We start from the raw sequence: 14,248 nt of genomic DNA on the forward strand, positions 1-14,248 counted from the left end.
TCGGCAAGAATTTTAAGAGCCTCCAAGTACATAATGTTACGTTGTTTTTAAAAATACAAGTCGAGGAAAAAAGAAAAAAAGAAAAATAGAGAATGTTACGTGGACAGTTCCCGTGATAAATCGTAATTTTAATAATCGTATAATTTTGACATTAAATAGCGATTTTAACACTCGAAGCATCGTAAGATGTCCTTCATATTTACAAGCGTCTTAAGAAGCCAAATTGATGTAAAAAAGACTTTCTTATGCGCGTGTGTATCTCCGTTTATTTTTATCTTTTCTAGATAAAGATTTCGGAAAGCAAGAGATACTTATTAGATTATTGTCTTAATCTTCTTTTCTTTTTCCATGAAAATAATTTAATGTAGGAACTTACCTTTGCCGAATCTTCGATGAAAATTCCGATAGTTATCACATGCAGAGTTACCTCGCGAGTATTTTCAAGTTCCTCTGGTGTTGCGTATAAACCCTCGCTAAGAAAGTATGGTTCAGGGCAAGTCACTCTGTAAAAAAAGAAAAAAAAATATTATAGTAATTTTTGCTAAATTTATTAAATACGAGTGAAATTTTATAATATGATATACGTATAATGTATTCAGTGTTACAATAAAATATATGTGTGTATTTATCTATTAAAAATATCATCCTAAAAACTTAATAAAATATAAATCTATTTGTATGATAATCATTTTCCAAAATATATTTTTATTTAAATTTGTCTCTAACCCGGCGTATATCGCATATTTTTAATAATTCTATATTGAATCTATTACAAAATTAAAATATGATATTTTAATTAATATTAATTCATGCATCTTCAATCAACATAATTATTACAATGTTCAATTTTCTTTCTCAAACATTTTCAACGCGTCTCGAGTCGTGCAGAATTATGGGAAAATTATTAGCGACAAATTATTTATTAATTTTCCGTCAATAAAAACAATAAATTTGAGATTAATAAAGAGAATAATAAACTAGCATTTAATCGTATATCTAAATTTAAGTTTTCGTGATGCTACATTAATGAATAAAATCCACCGAGCGCAAATATCATATTATTTTGTTAATAAACTTTTTTATCATGTTATAATATGCTTATTGTACTTGCGACTACCCGAGGATTATTTTGTTCGAATTTAAATTAGAAACAAGATTCTCACAATTAAAAGTAAAATTATATTATTCAATATTTACATATATTCGCAAATGTTTTTCGCGTATATAAAATAAAATATCCAAACGCGCAACACGTCACTTGTCTTTTAACAATTACGCGAATACAAAATTTATCTCGTGAACATTTCAAATAAATGGATCACATCGCGGCCTAAATATATCAAACTTTGCGATATTCTTCCTCTCGCGTCTTTTACAGGATATTAATCTTTCCTCGTGGCGACGAACGCGCGGATCCCCGTACACTGCTCCCGGAGGTCAGGATGGCAAGTATAATAAAAAAAATTATATAGAGAAAGAGGGAAGATGTACGAGCAGGCGAGAAAAATCGAGCAGTTTGAACGGCCCGAGATTGCGTGGCCGGGCAACATCAATTTGGAGGGTGATTCCCGGCGCTGTCGGAAGAGCCCCGAAAATTTCGAATGCCCGCGTAATCGAGGAGCCTCCTCAACTCGAGTATATAAAGGTGCTCTTACTTGAGGATACCACCGCTGCCTCCTTCTCACCGTCCTCCTCTTACCTTCTCTTCCTCGCTTTCTTGTTCCTCGGCGTCCTTCTTTCGATAGTCGTTTTTTTCTATCGTCCGCGATAATGATACCCACACGCTCTCGCTCGGTAATAATATTAATGGCTTCGTGTACCCGGAGACCATTGGAGGCCCGGCAAAAGGAACATCGTGGGGACCCCCTTACGTGGAGAGGTTCGTCGTAAAAAGCGGTCTCGCCTGGTATTATACGGAAAGCGTGGATTCGCGCAAGTCAACTCGCCGCGAACTCGCTTCTCGTTCATTCATAAGATTCGTATTGCTATTTCCGATTAAGATGATGAGAATTGATAATTGGTTGCGGATAATCCAAAGATTCCGCAGATCGCTACGATACGATCATTAATTATCTAATTATTATTTTGATATTATCGGATATTCCGATTTTTACGAAATATTCAACTTTCATAGGAAATCAACGCGATTTTGCGTAAATTCAACGTAAATCCTTCTCAAATCATAAAACAGAAACGATCATGAATAAAAACATTAAAGTCGTAAATATTTATAGCTCCGTCATAATAAGGGGGAAAAAAAAAAAAAAAATGTTACGCATATAAAGTTGATGATACATTTTCATCATCTATTACATATATATATATCCACATTCGAAAGAAAATGATTCAAAAACATTAATTGAGACGTATAGCAAAAGATCTTTTTTTTTAATTTTAGTACATTTATTTATTTTTTTTTTAATATATCCTGTTTAATAAGACTTTAATGACTTCAATTTAATATATTAAATCTGTTAAGGAGATCTTGTCGAATTAATATTAACATATGTAAAATATAATAAAGATAACAATTTATATGATGTAACGTTTGAACACATATTTTCGTATGATAAAATATCAACCAACACATTAGCTAATGATTGTAAACATGATTTTTTTTTTTGATTATTCAATAAATATAATAAAATAAGGAAATAAATCTATTTCTGAAACCGGTATCACACGTCAATAAACTCAATCGTAATATCATTGGATCGATTTATTTCGAGTATTAGTTCGCGACCGGCTGCTTGCGCAATCGGCATAGATGCGTATCATACGTCTATAATTTATAGAGCTGTCAATCTCCGAATGGATCGATCGCCTATATATCTTTACACGGATAAGCGCATCGCGTGCAGATATCCTTTCAACTTGCATTTTCGTGAAATATATCGAAAGAAAAAATTTAAAAGCAAGAAAAAAATCAGCAAGTCCTTTTCAATAAATACACAATATATGTACAGTAAATTTTATAGTATTTTATTAATATATATAAGTCTAAAAAGCAAAATATTTGATATATAAAAATATATATTTTGAACGGTGCTTTTTTTATTACAGCTATTCCGTTAAAGCGTAGAATTTCAAATACTTGATTCGTTCTCTTATTAGGCCTTTAATTTGTTTTCGATTTAATATAACGCGTCGAGATGTAGTTTGTTTAACCACGCTGCTTTAAAAATCGACTCCTCAAAACGAGATTCGATCTCGTTGATTATTGAAAGTATATACGACTCGGTGGTACGTTAACGGCCTTATCACGAAACAGTCATTAAATATTATATTTTCCATGAATCAACTGTTTGCGAGCCGCGTCATTAAAATGCCATTTACTGGCAGAAAATCGCGAAACGCCTACGATGTCGAGCCATTTCCTTTTCGTAGCCTTCCAGATCTTTTACGCTTCGCGAATTTCGAAAGTAACGCTCAAGTTGCGCGATGAGGATTGTGCAATGTCGATCATAAATACCGTCTAATAAAATAATAACAAATCTAATAAATGTGACAATAAAAATTATTTCTCAATATATTCTTAAATAATTACGTATTGCTAAGATCCGTAATGCATTTATAAATATATAAATTTTAATGTAAAAAAATTGAATATTCTTTCGTATCTACATTCTAGATTTTTTTTAATGTTTGGAAAAATTAATAAATGTTACGTAGAATTTATCAAATTAATCGAGCTCTTATAGAGGAAGATGCGTTACAATTGTTATTCGATAAATGACAATGTTTTCTCAAAGTAAAATAAAATTATTACTAAAAAATTTTTTATTTTTATCATTAATTTTATTAGTTATTATCATTATTAATAAAATTATGCGTTTCTCGAATAATTCACACGATGCACGAATATTTAAATATGTAGTAGAACGTGCACTGAATATGCATGAAAAAATTATCATCGAGACATTTCTGACTCCGTGTATATAAAGAAATTATGATAAGTAATTTAATTAAGAGATTTTATAATTATATTATATTATCATTATTATACGTATATAATACATACTTTCAATTTAGTTTCGATTTAATTTCGCTACTGGTAGCGCCGCGCGAATACATATAAGCGTAGACTAAATTTCTACAAATATACTGCGTGCTCGCGCCGGAGGCAAGACGTCGACTTATCGTTAGTAAGAGAAGACGAGTGAGATGCTTTCCTTGTCCTTGGCTCTCCCCACCAACTACACAATCGGACAAGGAGAGCGTCCCTCTCTCTTACCTGCTGCGCCAAGGAGGGTGCGCAGAGTCTACCCATAAATCCGTGTACGCGGGGACGCTCGCGTCTCACGTGACAAGAAGCCGTGACGTCACAGCCAATCGACTTACCCCTTCTCCGTAAGAGACGGCGATCCACATCGTATTAACGAGGAAAATTCACGAACGATCACTCGTGATTATGAGGCTGAGGCGGCGGCGGCGGCGGCGATCGACGCTGCTCGCGGATATCGAAAAACTCGTATTTAATGGCGTATTATCGTTACACATTAATACGGATTATTCGCAGATCCATTCGATTCTCCCCGATTAACTTCGCGTTAATACACTCGATTATCGCGAAAACGGGACGACACGGGCGGCGGCCATGATGACGTAGCAAGTTGGCACGTACATCGCGGACAAGATTATCCGCCGCGATCTTTACGATTTCTCCATGCTCGCTCGATGTTCCTCGATATTTCCGATGCCAAGCGAATTTCGCGAAATATATACCGTCTTTAGAGATAGCATCGTCCAAGGTCATCGCACAACCAAACGCCGAGCACTCGTGTTCCAAGGACTCGCGTGAATCGCGATATCCGTAGACGAAACGATATACCGAGACGGTCACTGATATTAAATTCCGCACTCCCGACACTCGTTCGTACGCGGATTTCGGCCGGGACCGGGTAAAAGGGCGCCGGGAGACGCGAGGCGAGTGCTGTTCGAAAAGGAGACGACGTGACGTCATCCATGATGAAATGGCGACGAAGCGAGCTAAGACGAATTATCCGCCATTATTAATTACAATATCGTCGCGATCGTTCTCCTCGATGCTCGCTCCATGTTCCTCGACGTTCCTCGACGATGCCGAACGATTATTCGGGACGCTCGTGCGTGAACGAGCGAGTATCGCGAATGTCCCGTATAGTCTTTCCTCAAGGGCATCCCGTCCAACGGGAAACACCGAGCGCCGGTACCGAATCTCGCGTTCTCGAGAAGACTCGCGTAAATCGCGCTCGCGATAGCCGAGACGATCGTTCGTCGCTATATTCGGCGCTTCCCGGACACTCGTTTTACACACGGATTTCGATAGGCGCGGCTAAAGGAGCCGGAAAAACCCAAGGACGAGCGCGACTCGTCCGAACGCCGACGCGACACGATTGCGACTAATTTCGGTCTAGAAAACTCGATCACGTGATCGGTGAATTTCGCGCTCAAAACGCGATATTCGAAACGATGGAATATCCTCGAGGACGACAAGACACCTCAAATCTATGAAAATAACACGATGTCGTTGGAAATCACGTTATAGGAAAGAGTCGAATCGTCGTTTGTGTCAAGAGAATCGTTTTTTTCGCGATTCGAGCGCGAAATAACGGCGTGAAAATCGACACGATCGACCGCGTTCAATTCGACGCTACTAACGCTTCGAAGCGTCTGATTGGCCAATCAGGACGAAAAGGGTGAGCGAAGATATTCTTTGTCTCGATTGGTCAATCAGACGCTTCCGTGCATTCGTAGCATCAAGTCGAAGCCTTGGCGTCCGTTATTCGTCCTTGTATCATCTCAATAACGATATATTCTTCTAATTTGAGCGTGTATCTGCAGAATAATTCTTCGAAACGATGTTCGCCGATCAATTCGTAAGTAATATTGTTTAATAAATAGACGAGCGAAAAAGAAATGAGACTTTATTCTATCTACACTCCTCGTAGAATGCTTTCGCGAGTAACGTACATATTTGTGTGTGGGTGTGTGTGTGTGCGCGCGCGCGAACTGTACGCGATAGATATGTATTTTACGCGTGTATAATGTTTCTTGTCTTTTGCTCAAAATGGAAAACGACCAAAAATGTGTGTTAAAATATTTATAGTTTAATTTTACGCAACGCTAGCGTACGGAGTAAAGGAAAATATTTTGCTTGTTTATAGGTACTGTGGACATCATGCGTGCGTACGTATACCATATGTGTGTGTGTGTGTGCAGTCAGGGGCTATTCACCGACAGTGCACAGGTATATGTTAAATTGTAAAAAATCATATATTAGACGTACAAAAATTCACTCACTGCATTATATTAAAATATTTTCTCTCCAATCAGAAAGTTGTCTTTTATCTTATATCATAAGTGAAATATATAACTAGGATAATTACACGTATAATATACGTTAAAAAATTTGAAATAATTCTGCTTCTTTCTTTGTGTATTTATATAATATTTTATATGTATATAATATAATTGGATTCAATCAAATATTACTTGCCAATACATAAAAAATATTCCATCATGATTTTCATAGTAAAATATTGTCTTTTTTATATAATATATATGTATATATATAATGATGATTAATTTATAATAATTATAATGTTCATTATTATTTTTAAATACTTTTTTACCTCGTTATTCAAGATCATTTTGTTAGAATATTCAATCTATTTTATGCACGCGTGTGGAATCAATTTGCCAAATGGATAGAAGGTAAGAATAATAATGCAAAAACCTGATGCGAGAAGAGAGATAAGTCTTTAAAAAAAAAGATAGAATAAATGGCAAGTGAAAATTAGTCATGCTATGTGTACCAAAAAGAAAGAGAGAACGAGGGGAAACAAAGGGAATCTATCGCCGCACCCCGATTTCATGCATGCAATGAGTCGTGCAAATGAAAACGAAACGACGACATTTCTTATTCCGAGCACGCAAATGTTGGAAATCATTCTCTCGATATAATCTGATTGAGACTAATTTATAGATCTTTCTCATGTGATTCTAATTAATAGGGCATTAACGCGAAAGAATATTGTCATCGCGTAATCCAATTTATCTAAGAATTTGGCGAATCTTTTTATCATTTTTATTATGTTACAGTCAAAATTATATTTACAAAGAATTAAATTCTTTTCGATAAAAGATTGATATGTGGGAACTGTTTTACTGTTTCCTTTAAAGCTCACATATTTTGTATATTTCGTGCCATAGAAATTGAATCTATTTAGAAAAAAAAATTATCGCTCTTGTCTTTGAACAATCATCGGTGTCTTGATACAATGATATTTATGATTTTATGCGTCATTGCTGCGGCAAATGAATGTGTTATTTTTTCATTTATAAATTTTAATATTTATAAATTATTATTTTATGTTAATAAAACTTTACGTTTTAATATATGTAATATTTTTTATATAAAATAATATATTTTTAGACGTATTAAAATATAACCTATAATATTATAATACTATTACATTGTACGTTTTATTACGCTTAAGGAGAGATAAGTTATTTATAACTTTAATATTCGTAAAATACCGATTGATTCTTTGACGTAGATAAAGTATAATAAATAATTGCAATAATTATTATATTGTCATATATTATTACATTTTAATAATAATTACAAGAGAAATACTCAAAGATTTGACGGTTTATCAAAACATACTTCACCTAACAAATTATATTTCGTCAGGAATGAAATATTTTGTTTATTGCTTCAGAATTTATAACAATTTCGAGTGTAATAATTGTTTTTAAATGATTATGCAAAAACGAGATAAAAGCGTTATTTTTTCGAGCAGATTCAGTTTTTAATTACATTCAAATACATAAAATATATATATATACAAATTTTGAAAAAATTGGGATGAAGCATTTGTACTGAACATCAGCATTTTTTTTCCTCAGAAATACGTATTGTTTCTTTTTCGTAATTAATATTTAATTTGAAAATTTTCACAAATATTTTGATAAATTGCAACTAATTCAAATTTGTAAATTAAAAAAAAAAAAATATCGCAATGTATTCTTTACGCAGTAAAACAGAATTTCTATCCTCACTCCAACTGTTCGTGTTTATTCCCTCGCATCGAATTTCATCACATTTCACCTCGAGCGAATGCGGCATACAGGCGGATGCTTGCCTTCCTCGTGCCTTCCTTATTTCACAAATCACATCTGGTTAAGCTTCTAGGATCGTATATCACAAAATTATTGCGAAAGTTTCCGTATCAATTTCTTGGCGACACACGATTCCCTTGTAAGTTACCGTTATGTATAAACGACACATCACTGTCACGGGCCGCTCGATAATCCCAGCAATCAACTCAGGTCGGTCTCTACCCGCGAGTAAAGCCAGTTCATTTCGTGTCTGTTAAGCCCATTTAGCAGAACGGGAATCGGACGAAGTTTATACCGGTTGGACATGTGAAAATGGTTGAGCGCTTTAAATACGCCCGAGTTACAGTCTGGAAACGTAATCGACCGCGAATTATAATCAGATAATACTGATAAATATTCGCGATCGCGCGGGACAGATCCAGTCGGTACGTGCGGCGATGAATATTCACAGCTGTGATGTTATTTTCTTTCACGCGGCATCCCCGATGCATTCTGCTGCCGGGTGGTCCCCCGAGATGGACGCGTAAAGCGAAATGTCAAGCTCTCGATCTTCCACGAACAATCGATCATTTCAAGTTTCATCATCGGCCGACGATCGCGTACGTGGACGCATCTCGTCGGAATGAGTCGTACGCGCGTGCGGCCGAGAGAACGCAGCAGATAATTTGCCTCCCACCTCCCTGCGAACGAACGTATCGTTCGTTACGCCGTAATCTGATTAATGATAATGCGAGGCTAAGAGAGAGAATCATTTTTCTTGCTTCACGTATTCGTCGATCGGAGATCAAAGAAAGCGCGTAACGGGGATATAATTTTGGGAGCGCGTCACGTCAACAGCGACTGCCGTGGAGATTTTGTATTGCGATAAGAGCTTACTCAGTTCGGTTGTTGGTATCATTAATTGTTATTTAAGAGAGCCAAGTTGTACCGCGCTCGATATATCTCGTTTGATATAATACTCGATGCAGAATCGTTGTATAGTTATCAAGACGCTCGTTTAATTCGTTTAGATTGCCGCGCTATCACATCTCACATCTCCATCTTCAGAAATGTTTCTCACATAGCTACAATGTATTAGAGGCAATTATCTACACGCAGATTACAGCGGTAATTTCAGAACTTTATTTATTTATCGACGTTAACACTGCTATTTACCAATTAAATTTTGTCCATAAACACGCGTTATCCTAATGGTCTTTAAAATGGTGCCACTTGCGTTATAATTGATTTTATTGCTACTGTATTAGCACATTATCTGTATTAGCGGCGAACATACGATCGTGTTCACTCGGCGTTATTTTATCCACGATTACGTGTAATAGAATTTCAATGTATCTCACCTTATTTCGCGACATCCTATACGCAAGATGGGGATAGAGTGCGATACGCTCGTCTCTACGAGATTCGTAGTGATTTCACATAATAATATAAATCGGTTAATTAAACGAGCACGTTGCGTGCTCACGTTGTCGGCTCGATAATAATCAATGTTAATCGAGCAATAAAAACGCGCATTTTATGGCGACTATTCGCCAATGAGCGACCAATATCGCGGTGTTCCTCTATTCGCAATCGTTCGAGAGCAATCTCGAATTATTTCGCTCGAGTATTTAATATCCTCTTATACGCAATTAGGCGATTTCAAAGATATAAAACGATATGTTCTCGCTTTGCCTCAATGTGGCTTAAATACTGAAAAGAATTTCACACTATACGGTTTGACATGCAAACACGCACACTCGTATAATTTTCAAGAGTTTGTGAGTGATTGTAATTGTGTATATGTAGTATTGAGCTACTACACGGAATATGCAAAAAAATAATTACTTATTTTAACTGAAAATTGTGTGCCTAACCCACAATTTCTAATATTTCAGTACTCTAGAATTATATGCTTGCCAAATCTACATTTTCATTGTTCAAATGAAATATCGAAAATTTGTTGTTAGACATCAGTCAAATCACCTGTCATATAAGATAGACTTTTCATTATATTCAACATAATAACATGGTATAATTTGAAGGTGATATGTCCAAGTATAAGACAAATTTATTTCAATAAAATGATGGAATAAAATTTAATATAGACAGCGAGGATAAAAATCACATCACATATGCAAGAATGAAAACGAACGTATGTCAAAGTTGTAACTTGATTTAAAAAAATATTTGTGCCGAATGGACCAAAGATCGATATATTGTATATCTGGGGCATTTAACCGGCGATGATAACGTGGACCGTGCTAATGTCAAAGCAGATCTCGGGCATGGTCGTAGTCAGATCGCTGTAGTTTATAGCATATTATCGCTCGATTAAACAAGAATTGCACGCGTAATGCTTTTGTCGGCATATTATCTCTGTTCGCCTTCTGACATCGATAAATTTATTTTATCAATTTTGTTATTCGTAGATATAATAGAAACAATTTCCAGTAAGAAAAATGTGAAAAAATTCACGTGTTGGTTGAATAAAAATAAAAAAATTCGCGGAAACTAAAACTAGATTAAAAACATTTTTTTACGTATATTTAATAAAGTTCGCTCATCGGTGCAATTACTAAGATTTTATAATAATAGCTCTCTTAAAAGTTTATTAAGATAATATGGAACGTGTTGCATGAATATAAGTTAAACTTTCATGTTTTATACAATCGCATAATGCCGTTTAATATGTGAAATGTAGTTTCGATCTGGAATAACGTTGATATCCACGCGGTGACACATTCTGAAAACTATTCCAGCAGGGCGGAGCAAAGGTCGTGGTATCCCTGGGGCATTTATTTAACGATATTGCCACGGTCTAAGCTAATGTCAAAGTCGATGCCGTGCCCAGGTCTACTTGGAACGTCGTGCGGCACGTATTATGCTGCCTAGCCGAACGTGAATTACCGTTGCACGCGAGAATTATCGCTTCCTTGGCTTTTAACGAGAGAAATTTACACAATCATTATTGTCCTCGAAGAAGGGATGACAAATTCGTGCGATAACTTAGCGGCGTTGTAGCCACGATATAGCTACGTTGTGAAATCGCGATCGTCCGATATCGTTACGAGTGAAAGTCTCGGGGGTATGGAGTAACGCAAATATTGATAAAGTTTAAAATAAAAGCAGATTGCGATCATAATAAATGAACATTTAAATAAATTTTCGAAAATGTATCTTTTTTATACAATATTAAAAACATAAGGAGATAGAAAAATTTGTGTCTTAAGAAAAAAATAATAACAAGTCGACTCAACACGTTTTAACAATAAAAATCGATTACGTTAAAAAGAGTATATAAATCAAAATTATGCACTATTTTATGTGCCACCATCAAGCACATTATTGTCTCCTTACATCACGTAGTATTCTTCATTATGGACGATATATGCTTGAAACGTCGCAATCCAACTTCGCGCATCTAATAGGCATCCTATTAGCCGTAGGTGCACTCGAGGCGAGAATTTTTCTAAGACCGCGAGTCTCTAATGCGATTCCGCTCTAATAGAATAATCCCCCAGTGCATTAGTCAGGCCTCGGCTCTAATCGTGATTGCAGAATTTATGCCGGAACGTGTAGAGAGAGAAAGAGAGAGAGAGGCAGGGAAAAGGAAAGAGCGGAGAGCGTGCGGAGAGCGGTATGATAATAATTGAATTAAGTGAATGTCGCTTAATGATACTCATTACATTACCAGGCCGATTACCGAAGCGATCGTGATCGCAGAAAGCGTATTACGGAATACCAGAGAAGTAGATCTCGAATAATATAGTCCCGCATCGTTAATGTCAGTTTTATCTCGATGTATCGCACGTATCATCGAAGATTATACGTAGTCGATCTAAACTTGCAAGATATAATTCACCCGTTTAGTGATAAGTACGTGGCAGATAAGCCGCTTTACTGACGAGACCGACAGCTTGTATCTAGACATCAAAGAGATCTAAGCGCTACTATAATTCCCCGCGGAGGGAGTAATAAAAAAAAATTGACGTTTATCACGATGTAGTTGTGTGCGTAATAACTCCTTTTATCCGATATTTCGCGAACGAATTCTCATCGGTTCTCCAATTTCTCATTTTTTTTCTATCTTCAACATCTCTACGTTGCTCTCCATCTTCCCTCCATTTCCTCAGAGTCCATGCGGCACTATATATATATCCGCTGTTAAAGGAGAGAACGGAGTGCGCTCGTATAATTGCGAGAATATCTTCTCGCAAACGGCGCGCGAGAAATAGAGAATTTACGAAGCAACCGGTACAAACGGCAACGGAAGCAACAGTCAAGCGAGCGGTCCATTGCATCTGAAATCCGCAAAGTCGCCCGTCGTAATCTACGTAAACGAGAGATCGTGAGCGAGAGCGAAAGATCGAGAACGGGAGAAAAGGAGAGAAAGAGAGAGAAAAGAGAGAAAGCGGGCGATCGTTTCTTCTTCATCGGGGAAAAGAGAAGAAGAGCGCGCACCCGGCAGGAAACGGACGCACGAATTAATAATGGCTACTTGTGTTCCTCCTCCTTCGCCTCGATTCCTCTCCCCCAACGGCAGCAGCCGTTTTGCGCGGCCCGTACGAGAGGCAGGGTCCGGGCATATGTAGTTTTCTGCATCGCCCCGCAGCGCGGCCGCTTAATGGCCACGGTAATGCAACGTGATTGCCCGTTTCACGGAGCATTACGTGGAAAAACACACGTTGCGAGACTCACGCAAATGACACACGAGTACGTGCACGAGTTGAGCTACGGACCGCGTCGAGGCAGTCTTGCTCGTCTAACGTGGGACCTGGGGACGAGGAGATGGAAACGAGCGAGTATGGAAAAGAACGTTGGAAATGAGTTGGACAGCTGGGAATTAGATCTCGTTTGTGAAAACTACAACCTCGGGTGGAATTATATACACTTGGAATGTCGACATAAAAACCGTCTTTTAACGGTACACTAATTTTCTCGTGATCGATCAGTCGGCAATCATTAACGTACGATTCGTGAAAAACATTCCACCGTTCTAGATGACATTCGAAAGAACTTTGTATATCGGAAGATGAAGAGAGTGTATATATCAAAGTTATCACACTTTTTTCGATTCGCGATGGTAGGGAATTTTTTCCAATACAAATATATAATGATTATTCGGCGTTTATTAACTTCCGCTATATTTGAATAGAATTTTAAAATCCCTAATTGTAAGAATGATAAATTCTAGAGCATTCTTTACCTTTACATTCCGTCAACTGTTTTATTTGTCATTTAACAATAGAACGCAAGAACGGAACTTATCGATCTCTTTTGGAAATATAATCTTTTTTTATGAATCTCTCTCCCACAAATCCGCGCTTTCGAAGAATCAAAAAGAAGGAGAGACAGAGCAACGTGACGTAGCGCCGAGAAAATTACGGTAATCATATGGTGGATGCGCGAGATACCTGAGAGAACCGAGAGAAGGAAATGTTGCTGTTGAGGCCGAGGAAGCAGGGGGAGAAAGAGGAAGGTACCGAGAAAGAAGGAAAGAAAGAGGGGTGAGAGAAAACGAAAGGGAAAGAAACTTCTAGAAAGCACGCCGATATTAAGCGGAAAGGAACGAAGAAAAGTTTGGCCTTGAGGCGAGCGACCAAAGGTGGAAGGAAGAGACACGAGGAGATATCATATAAATGCACGAAAGAGAGGATGGTAAAGGGGAGGAAAGACAGGAGACCGGAAATCATAGGAATTAGCGTGTCGCTGCTATACGAATGGATAATCCCGCGCTAATAGCGAACATTTCCTTCGCCCGTAAACGTCGCGATATCGTAAACGTAAACAGAGCAGCGGCAAGCCAGTCGTAACTCTCCTGCTTGCTCGTTAGACGATGGCATGTCATGCCAGAGGCGTTCCGCGCATTTAAATGCTGTTAATGATGTTTTCGTACCAGAAGGCACCATGGTAGCGATCCTACCTACATAGTGCATCGCTACAGTCGTTAGTGAATCGGTCATTCGTTCGCTGTCCGGGCATCGGAATCGGCCGATGTATCAGTTGCGTTCGTTCTTTGAAATTAATCTTTGCGAAAGCTCAATAAATGCATGACGATTCATAGATGATTGCACTCGTAGAAAGGTGTAGAATGTTTTCCGGTTAATCGGTATTAATTCTGCATACTTGACATATATTCGAAATTAATTTCTCCGATAAC

The 14,248-nt window shown here is 37.3% G+C and overlaps 1 protein-coding gene across 1 annotated transcript in view; it reads right to left on the minus strand.

The window, feature by feature from the left end:
- Window positions 1-14,248, minus strand: part of Mesr6 (misexpression suppressor of ras 6) — a 570,073-nt gene that overhangs the window by 269,358 nt on the left and 286,467 nt on the right. The window contains exon 4 of the mRNA XM_070313825.1: window positions 377-503. Within this exon, the coding sequence (XP_070169926.1) occupies window positions 377-503 (127 nt within the window). The remainder of the gene's footprint in view (window positions 1-376; window positions 504-14,248) is intronic.

This window comes from Polyergus mexicanus, unplaced genomic scaffold (assembly GCF_030449975.1).
Source record: "Polyergus mexicanus isolate NDT 795.1 unplaced genomic scaffold, iyPolMexi1.0 SCAF_25, whole genome shotgun sequence".
Taxonomy (NCBI): Eukaryota; Metazoa; Arthropoda; class Insecta; order Hymenoptera; family Formicidae; genus Polyergus; species Polyergus mexicanus.